This window comes from Orycteropus afer, unplaced genomic scaffold (assembly GCF_000298275.1).
Source record: "Orycteropus afer afer isolate SDZICR_OR568_19922 unplaced genomic scaffold, OryAfe1.0 scaffold00051, whole genome shotgun sequence".
Lineage (NCBI taxonomy): Eukaryota > Metazoa > Chordata > Mammalia > Tubulidentata > Orycteropodidae > Orycteropus > Orycteropus afer.
The window spans coordinates 1,793,249-1,810,514 of NW_006921638.1; the positions used below are offsets into that span (position 1 = coordinate 1,793,249).

Consider the following 17,266-nt stretch of genomic DNA (forward strand, 5'->3'; position numbering starts at 1 on the left):
TAGTGACCCTATAGGACAGAGTAGTACTATACCCCATAAGGTTTCCAAGGCTGTAATCTTAATTGAAGGAGCCACATTTTTATCCTGCAGAGACTGGCTGTTAGACACAAACTGTCAACCTTTTGGTTAACACTTGAGCACATAACTGCTGCACCAGCGGGTCTTCTTTAACATTTTAATGAAGGTTTAGGGGCTTTTTTTTTTTCTTTCTTTTTTTTAAAAAAAGAAAAACTAATAATGCCAAGGCCCAAACCAAGCACACTTTATTTGGTACCTTTTAAAGAGAATATTAGCTGATGTTTAAAATTTTATTGTTGCTATTAGTGTAGTGTAAGTGTTTTTTTGTAGCCCAAAATGTACCTTCTTAAGAAAATACCAGCATACATCATTCATATTGCAGTGGAATTTACTATTTATTTATTTTAGTAAAGCAGTACCATATAAATGATTGGTGGTATGATTAAAAAAAGATGAGAAACAAATGTGTTGACTAGCTTTAGTCCTCAAAATGTGGTACTGACAAGGCATTTGCTTTAGAGTATAAATCAGTTGTGTCACGAAGCACTCTGTGGAGTTCATCTGACATTGTTTTGGAGCAAGACTTTCTCAGTGAAAGAAGCATTGCATGATGCTGTCTGTTACTCTTAGTCATTTGGGGAGCTGCTGGAGAGTTGAGCAGAGGAGTAACAGGTAACAGGCTCAGACTTAACTAAACTTAGGAGGGCTAAGATCTCTCTAAGTGCTAGAGACATAACAGTGGAAAAAGACATCTACTTCATGGAGGTTACATTCTAGTATAGGAGATGAATCATAAACAAATAAATGCATAGTGGATGATTGAGAAATTGCAAAGTCTGCTAAACTAATCCATGGAGTTACTGTTTGTTTGTACTGTCTTTTCCTCTCTCCATGTAGGGAGTTAATGAATCAAATCAGGTTTTTTCCCCCCCTAATTAGCTTTTCATTTTCTTAACTCTACTACTGCTTTAGTTCAGGTTTTATTTTTTCTCCATTTAGAGAACTCCTGTTTCTTTTTAATTGAGCTATCTCCCAGCTAACCTTTCCTCCTAATCTTCCCTTGATCCTGGTGCTAGAATGATAAAAGATCCTTCTATAACAGTTATTCTGATTAAATTAGAATCTGATCCAAACTCTCTAACATTAGGTGGTCTTGTTCTGACTTTTTAAAATCTCCTGTCTTTTCCTCCCATACAGTCAAACAATTAAACTTCAAGTGTATTGAATTAGTAACAGTTAACCAAAAGTATCAAGTAAATGCCTAGTCCCTCATCACATTTTAACACAACTGCCTCAGTACTTCTCAAAATGCAATTCCCATATATCAGGCCAGATACTAGACATAGAGAATCAGAAACTCTGGTAGGTCCCAGCAATCTTTGTTTTAACAAGCTCACCAGGAGATTGTAATGCATGTTAAAATTGAGAACCACTCTTGATGGAATTACTCTTTCTTCCAACTTTTCTTCCTCCTCCCATCACTCTTGATTTAGCTTAAACCTTACCTCGTTGAGGAAATCTTCCCTGACCACCCTTAGCTCCAACTGATTTGGTACCTTTATACTTTCTAAGTCTGAATTCGCTTAGACTTGATGCACATGCTGCATGTCCTTCTACTTTGTGGGTATTTCCAGAACCTAGTGCTTGCCTGCTACATAGAACATCAAACTGGGCCTAGGAACTATCCAAGATATTTTAACAAAGGTTGATTTAATTCTGAATATTTTAATTTAGGCACTTTTTACAAAGAGTAGTGACTTTGACCATAGAGCATATATTTTTAGGCCATATTTTTTACTTCACACTTAGAACATCTGTATTTAGGGGGTTCCTTTGCTTTGGATTAAAAGTGTGGGTTTTTTGTCTTTTAATTTAAATATAAGATTTTCCTGTTAACCCTGCATACTTTGGGGCTGCTTTTTAAGGTGTGAAATGAGGGAATCCCTCCTAGTTTAGCAATTTTGAATTATAATCCAAAATTCGCAGCTTACTTTCCTTGTTTATTATTTTTGATGCTTGCACATGTACTTAAAAGACCAGATATAAATAAGTTAATAATATATTCTCATTTGTAAATTACTAATTTATAGTAATTTAATAATTTTTAATTAATTGTAAGTTGCTAATTTATTATTATAATTTATACTTTATATACTTTTATAATTGTTAAGAAGAACCTTAAGGTGCAATGTGTTTTTATGAACTATTGCCTTTCAAATTAAAGTTTATCATTGTGCAAGATAATGTAAAAAGATTCTTTTGGAAATTAGAAACTAATGGAGAGTTGAAAATTGTCTTGGTAATGGTATGTGATATAGTTACTTTTCCAAAACGATTTGAAAGAAATGGTGTCCATAGTATCGAGTCTTCATATCTCACTATAGTCGAGGCATTTGGATATCCAATTAGAATTTTTTTCTGTTGCTAGATATGCATTAAAATTTATCATATCACCTCTAAAGGAAAGATTTTTCATACAAGGTATACGTGTGTTATAACACTCTTAAGGTGCAACTTTTTAAAAACGCTATCTTTGAATCTCATAAAGAAATGGTTTTTTACTACTGACATCTGTTACTAACGCAATGCAACCATTGCTGTGGAGTTGCATCCAACTCATAGCGACCACTCCTTGGGTTTCTGAGATGGTATCACTATGGAAGTAGATTGCCCAACCTTCCTTCTGGGGAGGGGCTGGTGGGTTTGAACCGCCAGCCTTCTGGTTAGCAGTCAAATGCCTTAGGCATTAGGCCACCAGAGCTCCCACATCTGTTACTAGAATGTAGTAAAATGTATAAGAAGAAAAAATATTTTAAATTTGAAGTTAAGATGTAAAGCTAAATAATCACTTTAAGCTGTAGGATTCTATAACTGTAGTGAGTTTTGATTGACTTTTAAGTGTTTCTTCCTTTCTTGATTTCAGGGTTAGTCAGCAAAATAAAATCAACTTAATGACAGCAGACAACTTATCCATCTGTTTTTGGCCAACTTTGATGCGACCTGATTTTGAAAATAGAGAGTTTCTGTCTACCACTAAGATCCATCAATCTGTTGTTGAAACATTCATTCAACAATGTCAGTTTTTCTTCTACAATGGAGAAATTGTAGAAACTGCAAACACTGTGGCTCCTCCACCCCCTTCAATTCCAGGACAGCTGGTGGAACCAATGGTACCACTTCAGTTACCACCACCATTGCAACCTCAGCTGATACAACCACAATTACAGGCGGATCCTCTTGGTATTATATGAGTAGGAAGTAATTACAGACAGCCTGAAATTGGACAAAAAGCAAATCTAGACATGCATGTTTCAGGGTTCAGTAGTATACTTCATGTTTCTTACAGATAATCCACATTCAAAATGATGAGACATTTTCTCTTTGAACTATATGGTATTCCTTATTCATTTACATTACAGATCTAAGACCATGTGATAAGCATGACTAGAGAGGTTTAATTTTTATAAACAAAAATAGCTATAAACTACAAAGCTGCTGCTGCATGCAACCTTATTGCAATCAGTATATCATTCCTGTGGCAATTTCTGTCACGTATTGTGAATAAAATTTTTCTATAGAAATTAAATGATTTAAAACCTCACATATATGAAACAATTAATGCTTTTTACCCTGCTTTAATGGCTGGTTTTGTTATTTGATGTGCTAATTTGGCTATATAATTTACATTCTAGTAGTCAGTTTCGATTACTAAAAGCCCAGTTATGTATTTTATAATTTTAGGCCACTTATGCCACGCTTGGGATGTTAGTTGAAGGAAAGAAAAAAAACACACTTGACATATTTCACATTTCTGCACCTTCATCTTTACTTCTAACTAAACCTGTGGATGATTTGATGAGGGATAAATGAACATACTTCTTTTACACACATACCAAGGACATGCTTGTGGTTAAGGTGAGTTGATAATGTTGTGCAAAGATAGCTGTCACCAACTCATTTCTTTATGATCCATAATGAAATAAACATTTTGTATACTGTTAATTCTGTAAACAGATGCATGTTCAAAAGATCTTTGATGGTCTTGTAATCTTAATCTAATATATTTTAGATATTTTAATTTTTTCCCTCTTGGGGAATACATTTAGTATAGTGTAGAAAATAGTTCATGACATTTTCATATAAGGTTATATAACTTTTCATACATAAACATGAAGTTTGTTGTAGAAAATTCTTTAAACCAAACATTTTAATCTAGGACTTCAATTTAATCTGTTCCTTGAATCTATTTTTATGTGGCCCTTAAAAACATATCCAAAAATCCATTGCTAATATAGCAATAAAAATACTTTGGGTACTGACAGCCTCTTTGGAGTGTGTATATATAAAATTATAAACTTGTATTCATATTTTTTTTCTGTGATATGTTTTACTAAAATCCAGAAAGTCTTTTGCACCATTTTTTAAACCAATATTTTCCTTTAATGTTGGTACCAGATTTGTTATAAACAACTGCTGCTTTTGGGGTTAAACATTTTGTCATTGAAGATACAACCAGAACACTAAATTATGAATAAAGTTTTCAGAATAGATGGCATAGGTAAATTGTTTTGTTAGGATTTATTTAAAAATATTTTATTATCAAACCATGCCTTTTTTTTTCTGGAAAGAAAAAAAATGGCTTGTTTTCCATTGCTAGGTTATATTTTGTTTAGTAAAGAAAAAGTTTTTTGGTCAATGTTGTAATAATCTTCATTCATAATGCAATTTTAAGGTTATCTTAAGTGTATTATAGTAAATAGATGATTTTGGATTCGAGGCTCCTAAAAGTTTGATTTGCTACATTTTTTTAAAAAATAAATATTGTCATTCCCAACTGTTATGTCCTAGGTATTATACTTCTAATTTTAACTTCAGAATCAAGATAACAACATGAACCAGGCTGCTGTTAAAGTACATGTATATTATAAATTATCTTATTTGTGTTATATTCTTACATGTTATTATCTTTTCTAAGAAAACAAAGTCCCTATTATTCCTATTGCAAAGCACACAGGAATTAAGAAAGTACAATAATTAAAGAAAAATCCGGTAAATGTAGTATTCTTAACTTGTTCTATATTACTTATACCTATTGTCTATATAGCTTTAATTTATAGCTGTCAGTTTAACATTGGCATGTCTGGCATTGAAAATTAAACTTTAAGAGTTTTATAAACTGTTTCTAGGTTGCTAAAGAATTTATTTTTCTACTATATATGGTATAGACAAAGCATCAAACTATGTACAGGAAGAAAGCCTGACTATTTCTATTGGAAGTAAGCTGAAAAGAGAATTTTCAGAACTGTTTGTGTCTTCAGTTCATTCTGTCATAACTTTGCTGTTGTAATATGTGAATCCCAGTTTATTTAAGCTATTCTCTTTTATACTATGTTAATTTAACTTTCATCTGCGTATAGTACTATTTTTATGTTAGAACTAGCATTTACCATTTTCCACATTAACGACCTTATACCTACCCCAAACTTCTTTTTTCTATGCATTCTATCATTGATTTGACACACTTCATAGTGAGTCATTTATAAGTACTCTACATTTGGTTCATTTAACCAGTAGATTACAGTTATTGAAAATTAAAGTATGGTTTTAAGCTCAGTCTGTTACACTGAATTGATTGTGTTTGTTTTTGCCCAGGATTTAGATATGTTTTTAAATACTAGAAAAAATAATTCTAAGAGCAGAATAATATAATTAATTTTTTTTCTGGTAAGTTACTGGAAGGTTTCACTGTTTAAGGACATATTGAGACTTCTTAAAGGATTAAAGGAATATAGATAGTCTCATAATTATGGGAAAATATTAAGGCATTATATTTTACAATATTAAATAAATGCCATCTACACACATGTTGCCATTGTTTCATTTAAGGTTCAGTGCTTGTAATTACAATATTGGACTTAACAGTATGTAGATTAGCAATATAAAGAAGCATAGTGGTACTCTGTTTTCACACTTTTAGTAGATTTATTGAAAGTCAAACTATATTCAACAGAAACTTATTAGGACATACAATTTAAGATCAAAATTTCAGGCACAATGTATTTCTGTTTTAAGTGGTATTTGTTAGTTTTTGTTTGTTTGACATTTATGATGTAAATACTGTAGGTAACGGCAATCTAACTTAGTTGAAAAGCAGCTTTTATTTTCCATACTGTATGTAAATAATGTAGACTTTTTTTGAGGTACTGGAACTTAATTTCTAATATCTCTTAGATATAAACAAAAGGGAAAGATTGGATTAAGAATTTAGGCTTTAGCTTCCATGGTGATTTTTAGTTTTTTATACAGTAATAATTGTGATGCTATTTGTCAACTGGATATAAATATATATATAATTTTAAAAAGTCAAAAGTGCTTTGTTTCTTTGTTTTACAATTAATGTAATTTTGTGCTTCACCCCAGGATGCTGCATTGAATTAAATATCAGTGAAGCTTATTCTGTATAAAGATGATATGAATAAAACATTTTACAAAGCTGTATAATTTTAAGTTCTAGTTGCCTCTATTTTTACCATTTCATTGGTAAAAATCAGCTAATTTTTTCAAGTAAAATATAAGAAATGAAAATAAATTTATGTCAATATGAAGAAAAATTTAATTAGGGAGATAAATTATTGAGCTTTCATGGTACCGTGAATGGAGATTCAAAATCCATTCTGTATGTATACAGTTGAAAATTGGATGTTTAAAATGTTTGGGAAAACAAGATAATGAAGCACATATTTCTAAAACTAAACCATTACCTTGATCTGAAATTTGAGCTATGGCTAGACACAGTCTTTGGAGGCACTGGAAGTATTTTTAAGCCTATTCTGGTTATAGTGGAGCTGCTAATGTTGAAGAATATGAACTTTTTTTCTTTTTATGGTTTGTGAATATTAAGGCAAACTTTATGGGTGTATATTGTCTGATTCTTTGGCTCTTGTGAGGTCTGTTTGACTTGATTCTTTGTATTTTCTTGAATTTACCAGTAATCACTTTCAATCTTAATTCTTAAGCTGATCGATTGCTGATTTTTTTCAATGGTAAGGATTTTTTCATATGGGACGTGTTTAATATTTTGTGTTTGAGTTCTTGAAATTCTGAGCAACCTTTTAAGTTAAATATCTGAGAATAAAATTTTCTAAGATGTAATAAGGGAAGAGACTACTCTTCAAAATCAATTTTTTATGGTAGCATATGTATATAGTTGAACAGACTTAAATGTCATATCATATTCTAGCATTATTCAACCATTAGATATTAACCCAAGTTCTATGGTCTTTCTGAAGTAGTTAAAAGCTACAGTTAAAAGCTATTGATTAATAATTTGAGGAATCTTTACTGTTTGTTGTTGTTGTTATGTGCTGTCAAGTCAGACCCAACTCATAGCGACCCCTTCTCGGGTTTCCGAGGCAGTATCACTATGAAAGTAGATTGCCCAACATTCCTTCTGAGGAGTGGCTGGTGGGTTTGAACCGCCATCCTTCTGGTTAGCAGTCAAGTGCCTTAGGCACTATGCTACCAGAGCTCCCCTTCATTTAGCAATACCTAATCCTGAAATGAGCTTAATACCATTTTCCCCTCACAGTATTTGTTTTGTCTGTTTGTAGGAGAGGAGGGGGTATCCACAGGTTCTCACATTTTTCACATCTTAATTAAAATTGTTTAATGTTAGTTGTTTTATAGAAATTTTGAGAGTAGTAAGAATTATTTAGAAAAGATAATGATAGTAAAATTAAGGTTTTAGTTAAAACTAAGTTTAATGCATACCATTAAAAAACCTCAAAATTAACATAGTTGTTGACAGTTCTGGTTTAGTCATTTTTACTAGTAGTTAAGAGTGGTTAAAACCTGCAGTATATGCACTTTGATTATGAGTAGCTTTCTGGAAATTTGTAGTTGACAAATAACTTAATCAATACTTGTGTATTCCCATAGTGCAGATTGTTTTTCAGTTTTATTTGTCTCATGGTAAAAATTATTATGAATAATTTGATAATGGCCCTCCTTTTCGATCATTTGCCTATACTTAGTTAAGATTCCCTTAGTGTTTTAGCCTGTTCTTTTCAAATTTGTATCTGTATTAAGTCTTCCTTTAACATAGATGATGGGGGTTTGGAATTAACCTATTTATTCATTGGTTCATCAATTACATCCAGATTAGTTTTAAATGTATATCTATACTTGCTTATTAGATCATTTTATTGTGACTTGGTACTGTGAATGTTCTAAGTATTTATTATGTTCTGAGTATTCTCTGCCAATTCTTAAAATATCTTACCAGTTTTAAATTGGAGCTTAATATCCCTTTCTCCAGATTTTGGGTATTTCATTTTCTTCAAGAAAATTGTCAGTTTAGGAGTTCAGTGAAGCAGTTGTTATTGTTGTTATGTCCCGTTGAGTCTGACCTGACTCATAGCAACCCCTCCTTGGGTTTCTTAGGTGGTATCACTATGGAAGTAGATTGCCTAACCTTGTTTCCGAGGAGTGGCTGGTGGGTTTGAATCACCAGCCTTCTGTTAGCAGTCCAGTGCCTTAGGCACAGAGTTAACATTTAATTCCCTAAAATGATAAGTGAAACCAGAAGCTATCACCCTTGTTTTTATAAAAAGGATTATTTTTAATTGTGTAGGTGAAAGAGTAAAAAAAAACACCTGGCTACCTCAAAGAACACAACTCTTTAGATTTTTCTTCTTTCATATTTCAGATTTTTCATCTTACCATTCAGAAGAATACCTGCTAAATGTTTTTGATTATAGTGTTTGAAGCAAGAGAAACAATTGCCAGCAGTATACTTTAAAATATAAACTAAAGTCCATCTCGTTCAGTTCTTCCATAACAGAATGACTTTTAAGTTACTAAAAATCCACTTAAATAATTATTCTCGTGGTGTAGCTAAAGAATGTGCAAACTTTTCTGAAGGACCAAGTAGTAAATTTTTTAGGCTCTGCAGGCCAAACAATACCAGTTGCATTCCTCTGTTTTAGTACAAAAGCAGCCATAGACAATACATAGATGAGTGAACTTAACTATGTTCCAATTAAACCTTGTTTACAAAAATAACAAACTTGGCCCACAGATTATAGTTAGCCAATTCCTGATATAGATTATTAGTAAATCTTTCAAGGTTCATTCATATGTAAGAGTTTATATTAGATTGATTCAAAACAAGAGAGATTGAAGTAAAGTTTTACAAAGGGTAATGACACTTTATTCTGTTCCTATAGTAATATGCAGGAGAGCTGTGTGGAATAGCTAATTCTTTTGAAAGATCTTACTAAATTATTAAAACAATGCAGAAGGTAGGTAGGACTAGTGATAGAACTACACATTAGAACTAAATTGTTCTAATTGTTACTTCTGTTCTTAAGGATGACTTAAAAGATGTTGAGGACTTTAAGCTAGATAGTAAATTACATTAATATTTCAATAAATTTTGGCAAAGATGAGTGAACTGATAAATATCTGTACACTATCAAGCCTAAAATCCTAGAAATGTAATGGATCTAAAAGTATAGAAAGTTATTTAATGGATGCCTCTTTAAGGTATAGGTCCCTCTCCTTTATGAAATGTATTTGTCCATTTTTAGTCTGGATGGTTATGTGCTGGAGCACTGGTGGCACCTGACTGCTAACCAACAGGTCAGTCATTCGAACCCACTAGTTGCTCCATGAGAGAAAGATGTAGCAGTCCATTTCCATAAAGACTAACAGAATCTCTTGGGGCAGTTCTCCTCTGCCCCATAGGGTCACTATGAGTTAGAGTGAATTTGTAGGCAATGGTTTTATACTTAAGTGCTATATGAGGCTTAAAGACTAAATCACTGCCATCAAATTGATTCCAACTCATGGCGATACTATATGAGACAAAGCAGAACTGTTATATAGAGTTTCCAAGACTGTGAATCTTGATGGAAGCATACTGCCTCATCTTTCTCTTGTGGAACAGCTAATGAGCTTGAACCATTAACCTTTTGGTTAGCAGTCAAATACTTTGACCATTACCAGAGGCTTAGAGATGGGAAATTTAACAGGTTTAGGCCAGGTTCAAACAAGTTCCATCAGCTAAATGAGAGGTTTAAAGAATGAGTTGGCCTTTCAGTGTTTTTCTGTTGATTGTAGTGGTTTCCATACATCAAAATCACTTAGGGGGCACTTCTGGTAAGATGGAGGAATAGGCAGACGAGTGACATAGACCCTCTTCAACAAAGAAAAGAAAAATCAATTGACAGAGATATGGAAGATAATCCTGGAGCCCTGAATGTTGACAGGAACGATACAGAAGTGGATTAGGCACCAACTAGTGGAAAAACCTGAACAAAAACAGTGCGTACAGAGATGGTCGAAACTACAGATTGTCAGCTACTCTGACAGGACCAACAGCCTGAATATTTCCAAGTGGTGTTGGGACCTGAGAATTGACCTAAAGATCAGTCCTGGTCACCAAGGGTGCAGGGACGACTGTGCTGGTGGCCTTTCACTAGGAATGTAAACAGCAAGGGGAGAGACAACCTGAGCTGTTGACTTTCTGTTGTCTGGAGGGCGCAGCCATTTTGATTGTTTACATGTGGCAGCCATTTTGGATATTTAAAGTGACTGAGGGTGCAGCCATTTTGAATGTTTATAAGCAGTTGCCATTTTGGATATTTAAAGTGACTGATGGCCTAGCAAATTTGGATTTTAAAGTGATAGCATTCTCATTTGGATTCTAGGAACCTAGGAATAGGCTTTTGTTTGCCAAGATGGCAGGGACATATGAGAGGCTAACAACAGGAAAGGAGACAGGTGGTGAGTGTATAAGTGCTGTCAACTAGTGAATAGAGGAGCACAGTACCCACTATAATGTGGGTACGTTGTGTAGATAATGTACAAACAAAACGAAAATCATGGGCAAGTCGGTCCCACATAAAATCACCAATTAAATATAAACACAAAAACATCACAATGCCTTGGAGACAACAGAGCATCACAGTGCACACAAAGAAGCAACATAAAGCAGGAGAAACAAGGGACCAGGATACAGACTGAGAAAACATCCCTGAGGAAGATACAGCATTGGAACTCCCTGATAAGGAATTCAGAAGAATTATATTTAGTATCTTCAACAAATTGAGAGACAGATCAAGGAAAACACAGAGAAAACCCTGGAACAATTTTGAAAGACAGTACAAGAACAAAATGATAAATGAAAATTAGAAATGATACAAAATCTGCACACACAGATCCAGAAGATTAATACTAAATTGTCAGAAATAGATACGACATTGAATGGGCAAAGGAGAAGAATGGAATCAATGGAAGACAGAATTAGGGAGATTGAAGGCAAATACCTCAACACTTATTTGGAAAGGGATAAATCAGAAAAAAGATCAAAACAAGATGAAGAAACCCTAAGGTTCATGTGGGATACCATCAAAAGGAATAACCTACATGTAATCGGAACTCCAGAACAGGAAGAGACAAATAAAACCACTGAGAAAATTGTCCAAGATTTGTTGGAAGTGAATTTTCCTGTATGATGAAAGATGAGAATATATCCATTCAGGAAATCTAATGAACCTCAAACATGATAGACCCCAGAAGAAAATCACCAAGACATATCATCATCAAACTCACCAAAACCAAAGATAGAATCATGAGAGCAGCATGGGAATAAGGAAAAATTACCATAAGGGGCAATAAGACTAAGCTCAGGTTTCTCGACAGAAACCATGCAGGCGAAAAGACAATGGGATGGTATATATAAAACACTGAAAGAAAAAAATTTCTAACCAAGCATTATGTACCCAGCAAAATTGTCCCTCAAATATGATGGTAAAATTAGGACATTTCCAGATAAGCAGAAATTAAGGGAATTTGTTAAAACCAGACCAAGCTTACAAGGGATGCTAAAGGGAGTCCTTTGGACAGAGAAGCAGCAACAGCCAGCAACACCTGACCATTATCACACATGATGATATAACTCAGAAACCAACCCAGCTATGGAAGTATCCAAAGTAAACAAGCCCACAAGATTGTAAACAGGGAACTAGAAACATCAATTGACAAATGAAGACAACAACAAACCAAAGAGGGGAAAAACTGTCATTACAGAACTTGCAGATGGTCGGAAAATCAAGACAACTACAAGAGAGAACAGACTGTTCTAAGTTTGGAAAGAAAACTATAAATCCCAGGGTAACCTGAAAAGAAAAATGATAAACCTTCACATCAAAAAAGATGACCAGCATAAATACTCAGCAAATACTAAAACAATAGCAATGAAAGATGTGATAACACGATTCACAAACAAAATGAGCTCAGCATTAGAAAATTATATGGAACGAAGAAATTGACACCACAAGAAAGCACATAAGAAAAATGACTGCATCAAATTCATATTTGCTGATAATTATATATCTGGCAAGGGACTATCTCTTAAGATTTATATTGGAAGAATGGATGGCCAAGCAATGGTACATACACATAATGGAATGCTATACAGCACTAAAGAATTATGTAGAGTCTGCAAAACATTGCATAATATGGATGAACTGCGAGGATATTATACTGAGTGAAATAAATCAATCACAGAACAACAAATATAATATTAGTTCCTTGTTGTGGCGGATCAAAGAAAGATTTATATATGGAGGAAAATTTTCTTTGCTGGTTGCCAGGGTGGGAGGGGAGAGGAGGGAACACTGCTAAAAAAAAAAAAAAACATGCATTGACCCATGTCACTTTAAAAAAAAAAAATCACTCATGGAACTTTTTAAAAATCTTATTATCTAGGAACCGTCTCACTACACAAATCTCTGAGATACAAGAATGAAAGATTTATTCCCAGATATGTATGTATATTTCATCGATGAAGGAAAAAATTGAATTTTTGGAGGGGGGATAAAAAATCTTATCATAAAGGCTAATTGTTGTGTGCTGTTGAGTCTTTTCCAACTCATATCAAACCAGTGTGCCAGAGTAGAAGTGCCCCCACAGAGTTTCTTAGGCTGTAAGTCTAAAGGAGCAGATCAACCAGCCTTTTCTCCTGTGGAGCAGCAAGTGGGTTCAAGTAGCTTCAGTTGACAGCTGAGGGCTTAACCATTTTACCATCAGGGCTTTTTAAAAGCTAATTACATAGAGACAGAATTTAAATAGAACATTTTTCATTGTGTGTACACTTGATAATTACTGAGCAACCTTATAATCATAAATTGCAATAAGCTAGTTAGAAGAAACCTTTCGAATGCCAGAAACCTGGACATACTGTTAAACCTGGATGTATTGATAAAATTGTTACTTTATTTCCTAGAAAATTAACTTTCTTTAACTCTTTACAATTCCTTTCCCAGCCCTACCCATAAACTCCTTATCAATAAGGGGGTCTATCAAATAGGTAATGGCAGTCAGGCAACAACAGAATAAGACAAGAAATTTTAGTGTTTGTTAGTATTCTAATAGTCCTACATCCTGAGTTCCCAAGTCACTATTTTCATTTTCCATCACTTTTATTTTTTGCCCTACAAACACATTGTAGATGTTTTAATTTCACGTGAGATGTAGTAGGTCACAGCAGGCCAACACGCCTTCTGACAGTATCTAAAAGCAAGATAAATTTCAAATGCCCTCCTGCATCCCCCCACATGCATTCAAAAAGTATTAATGTGATTTGGAAATGACGACCAAGTAGACTATCCCAGATGAGTGAACTATTTAGAAGTTAGTGAATGATCAAAACTTTTTCTTCTAAGGACATTTGTAGAATCTGCCCTTAGTCTGGAATCTGAGCTTGGTCCAGGCAGAGAGAGGATCCTTTAAGGGAAAGAGAAGCCAACAATGCTTTTAGTGCTTGGATAGGGCTGGAGTGACAAAACTGAAGGTTTAAAATTAAATTTTCAATAGAAAGTTCAAATCTTCATGGCAAGTTGTCAGATGTTGTTGAGGTGGCAGCAACTCATAGCAACCTGAAAAACAATGAAATGTTGCCTAGTCTGTGTGAACTCATCAAGACATTTGTTAAAATTTTCAACGTTTAGTGATGCTAGAAGCTAAAAAGATAAGCTGAAATTTTCAGAAAAGCAGGTCTGAATTTCTTCAAATTTTTCAAGGCTGAGGACACAAAAGTCCAGGTCTTCGACTGAAATTTTCTAGGGTTACACCTTGAGAAATGACGAAGTAAACTGAACAGCAAATTTCAAAGGGCAAGTCCATAAGATGAAGTATTATACTGAATTGTGTGAAGACTTGGAGTTAGAAATGCAGAAGGGAAGAACACACTCAGCATTTCCAAAGCTGAACAAAAAATACAAGCCTCAATTTGCAGTATTATTATTGTAAATTATTGTATTCTATGGGCAAAATACTGAATGATGCAGGAGGCATCAAAAGGAGAAGTTGAAATGTGGCTAATGAAACAATTTTTAATTAAATAGCCACATGCTATCGCACTGAGCAGCACAGAACTAAAAAGAATCCAGATCTCTTTACTTATTTAAAATAACTCTTTCAACCAAAAGCTGTTGAGCAACCTCATAGATATCAGCCATTATTCTAGCATTATGATTGGATTCAGTGACAAGTCTGGGAGGAAAAATGATGAAAGAGTCAGTGTACCAAAAGAATTGGTCAACATTGAACCATTTCTGGAGGTCAGATACAATAAGAACTGATGATATTGAAGAGTCCAAGCTGCAGTGAAGGCATTGGTGAAAAACAAGGCTCCAGGAATTGAGAATAACAACTGAGATGTTTCAACAAACGGATGCACTGTTGGAAGTGCTCACTTGTCTATGACAAGAAATTTTGAAGACAGCCACTTGGCCAAATGACTGGAAGAGATTGATACTTGTGTCCATTCCAAAGAAAGATGATCTAACAGAATCATTGATACCACATGCAAGTAAAATTTTGCTTTAGGTAATTGAATGGTACTGGAATTACAGTTTGGGCTTGGGAATGTCTACTGCAAATTTGTGTGGGAATGAAGACATCAGACAACGTAGTGCATTGGGCAAATCTACAAAGACATCTTTCAAGTGCTGAAGAGCAAAGATATATCCTTGAAGAAAGGTGCACCTAACCCAAGCCATGATATTTTCATTCACCTCATAGCCACATGAGAGCTGTACAATGAATAAGAAAGACCGAAAGAAGAGTTGATGCTTTTGAGTCTTGGTACTGGTGAAGAATATTGAAAGTGCCATGGACTGCTAGAAGAACTAACAAATCTATCCTGGAAGAAGTGCTGGTGGAATGCTCCTAGGAAGCAAGAAGGGCCAGATTTCGTCTCACCTACTTTGGTCATGTTGTCAGAAGGGACTATTACCTGGAGAAGGGTATCATGTTTCGTAAAGCAGAGGGTCAGCGAAAAAGGGGAACGCCCTCAAAAAGATGGGTTGACACAGTGGCTGCAGTGATGGGCTCAGGTATAGCGAGGGAGTTCTGTTGTACATAGGGTCGCGATGAGTCATAGATGGCATCTAACAACAACAACTGAAACAACCAAATTGCCTAAAACCAAGGACAAAGAAAAGCAACTAACCATGTACAAGGAATAGTCAGTAAGGTTAAGGTGCTTAAAAGAAAAACCTGGCAGACAAGAATTGCACATCTGGCAAAACTATTCTTTGAAAGTGAAGGCGAAGTTAAGACATTAGCCAAGGAAAAATGGGCGAGTTCATCACTAGTAGTCCTGCTATACAAAAATGGTAAAAGAAGTCCTCTAGGTTGAAAAAAGAGGGCACTAGACAGTAACTTGAAGCCATACAGAAATAACACTAGCAAAGGTAACTACAAAGATAAATGCAAAATCAGCATTGCTGTATTTTTGGTTTATAACTGCTTTCTTGTCATTTAAAAGGCAAGTGAATAAAAAATAATACATCTATTTTAATGGTGGTGGTTATTAGGTACTACTGAGTCAGTTCTGACAGTGACCCTGTGTACAGCAGAATGAGACACTACTGGTCCTCCAGCATCCTCACCATCCTTGCTATGCATGCTATGCCCATCGTAGCCACTGTGTCAATCCTCATTGAGGGTCTTCCCTTCTTCTCTGACTCTCCACTTTACCAAACATGATATCCTTCTCCAGGGACTGGTCCTTCTGACAGCATAACCAAAGGAGGTGAGATGAAAGGCTCTTGCTTCTAAGCATTCCAGCTGCACTTCCAGGAGAGATTTGATCTTTGTTCTGGCAGTCCATGGTATTTTCAGTATTCTTTGCCAACACTGCAATTCAAAGACATTAATTCTTTGATCTTATTTATTGTCCAGCTCTCACATGTATATGAGGTCATTGAAAATACCATGGCTTGGGTTAGGCACACCTTAGTCTTCAAAGAGGCATCTTTGCACTTTAGCACTTGAAAGTGGTCTTTTGCAGCAGATCTGCCCAATGCAATATGTCATCTGATGTCTTGACTGCTGCTTCCATTGGTGTTGATTGTGGAACCAAGTAATATGAAATCTTTAACAACTTCAGTCTTTTCTCCATTTATTGTGATACTGCTTATTGGTCCAGTTGTGAGGATTTTTACTTTCTTATGTTGAGGTGTAATCCATACTGCAGACTAGTCTTCATCAGTAAGTGCTTCAAGTCATCTTCACTTTCATTAAGCATGGTTGTGTTGTCTGCTTATCACAGGTTGTGAATGACTCTAATCCTGATGCTGTGGTCTTCATATAGTCCAGCTGCTGGAATTTGCTCAGCATACAGATTGAACATGTAATGTTGAAGGATATAACCCTGACCCACACCCTTCCTGATTTTAAACCATGTAGTATCCCCTCATTCTGCTTGAATGACAGCCTCCTGATTTATGTACAGGTTCCTCATGAATACAATTAAGCGTTCTGGAATCCCCGTTGTTCTCAATGTTATGTATAATTTATTATGATCCACACAATCAAGTGCTTTTGCATAGTCAATAAAACACAAGTAAACATCTTTCTGGTATTCTTTGTTTTCAGCCAAGATCCATCTGACATCAGCAATGATATCCCACACTCTTTGTCCTCTTCTGAATACAGCTTGTATTTCTGGAAGTTCCTTTCCAATATACTGCTGCAACCATTTTTGAATCATCTTCAAGAGTTTACTTGCATGTGATATTAGATTGTTCAATAATTTTCACATTCTATGGGATCATCTTTCTTTGGAATGGGCACAGATACTCATCTCTTCTAGTAGTTTAGCCAGGTACCTCTCTTTCACATGTCTTGGCATCGATAAGTACCTCCAGTGCAACATCCCTTTGCTCAAACATTT

At 34.8% G+C, this 17,266-nt stretch overlaps 1 protein-coding gene across 1 annotated transcript in view; it reads left to right on the forward strand.

The window, feature by feature from the left end:
* ARHGAP5 (Rho GTPase activating protein 5) overlaps window positions 1-3,269 on the forward strand; it is a 67,235-nt gene extending 63,966 nt beyond the window's left edge. Inside the window, exon 6 of the mRNA XM_007938530.2 lies at window positions 2,942-3,269. Within this exon, the coding sequence (XP_007936721.1) occupies window positions 2,942-3,269 (328 nt within the window). The remainder of the gene's footprint in view (window positions 1-2,941) is intronic.
* Window positions 3,270-17,266: the final 13,997 nt, after the last annotated feature.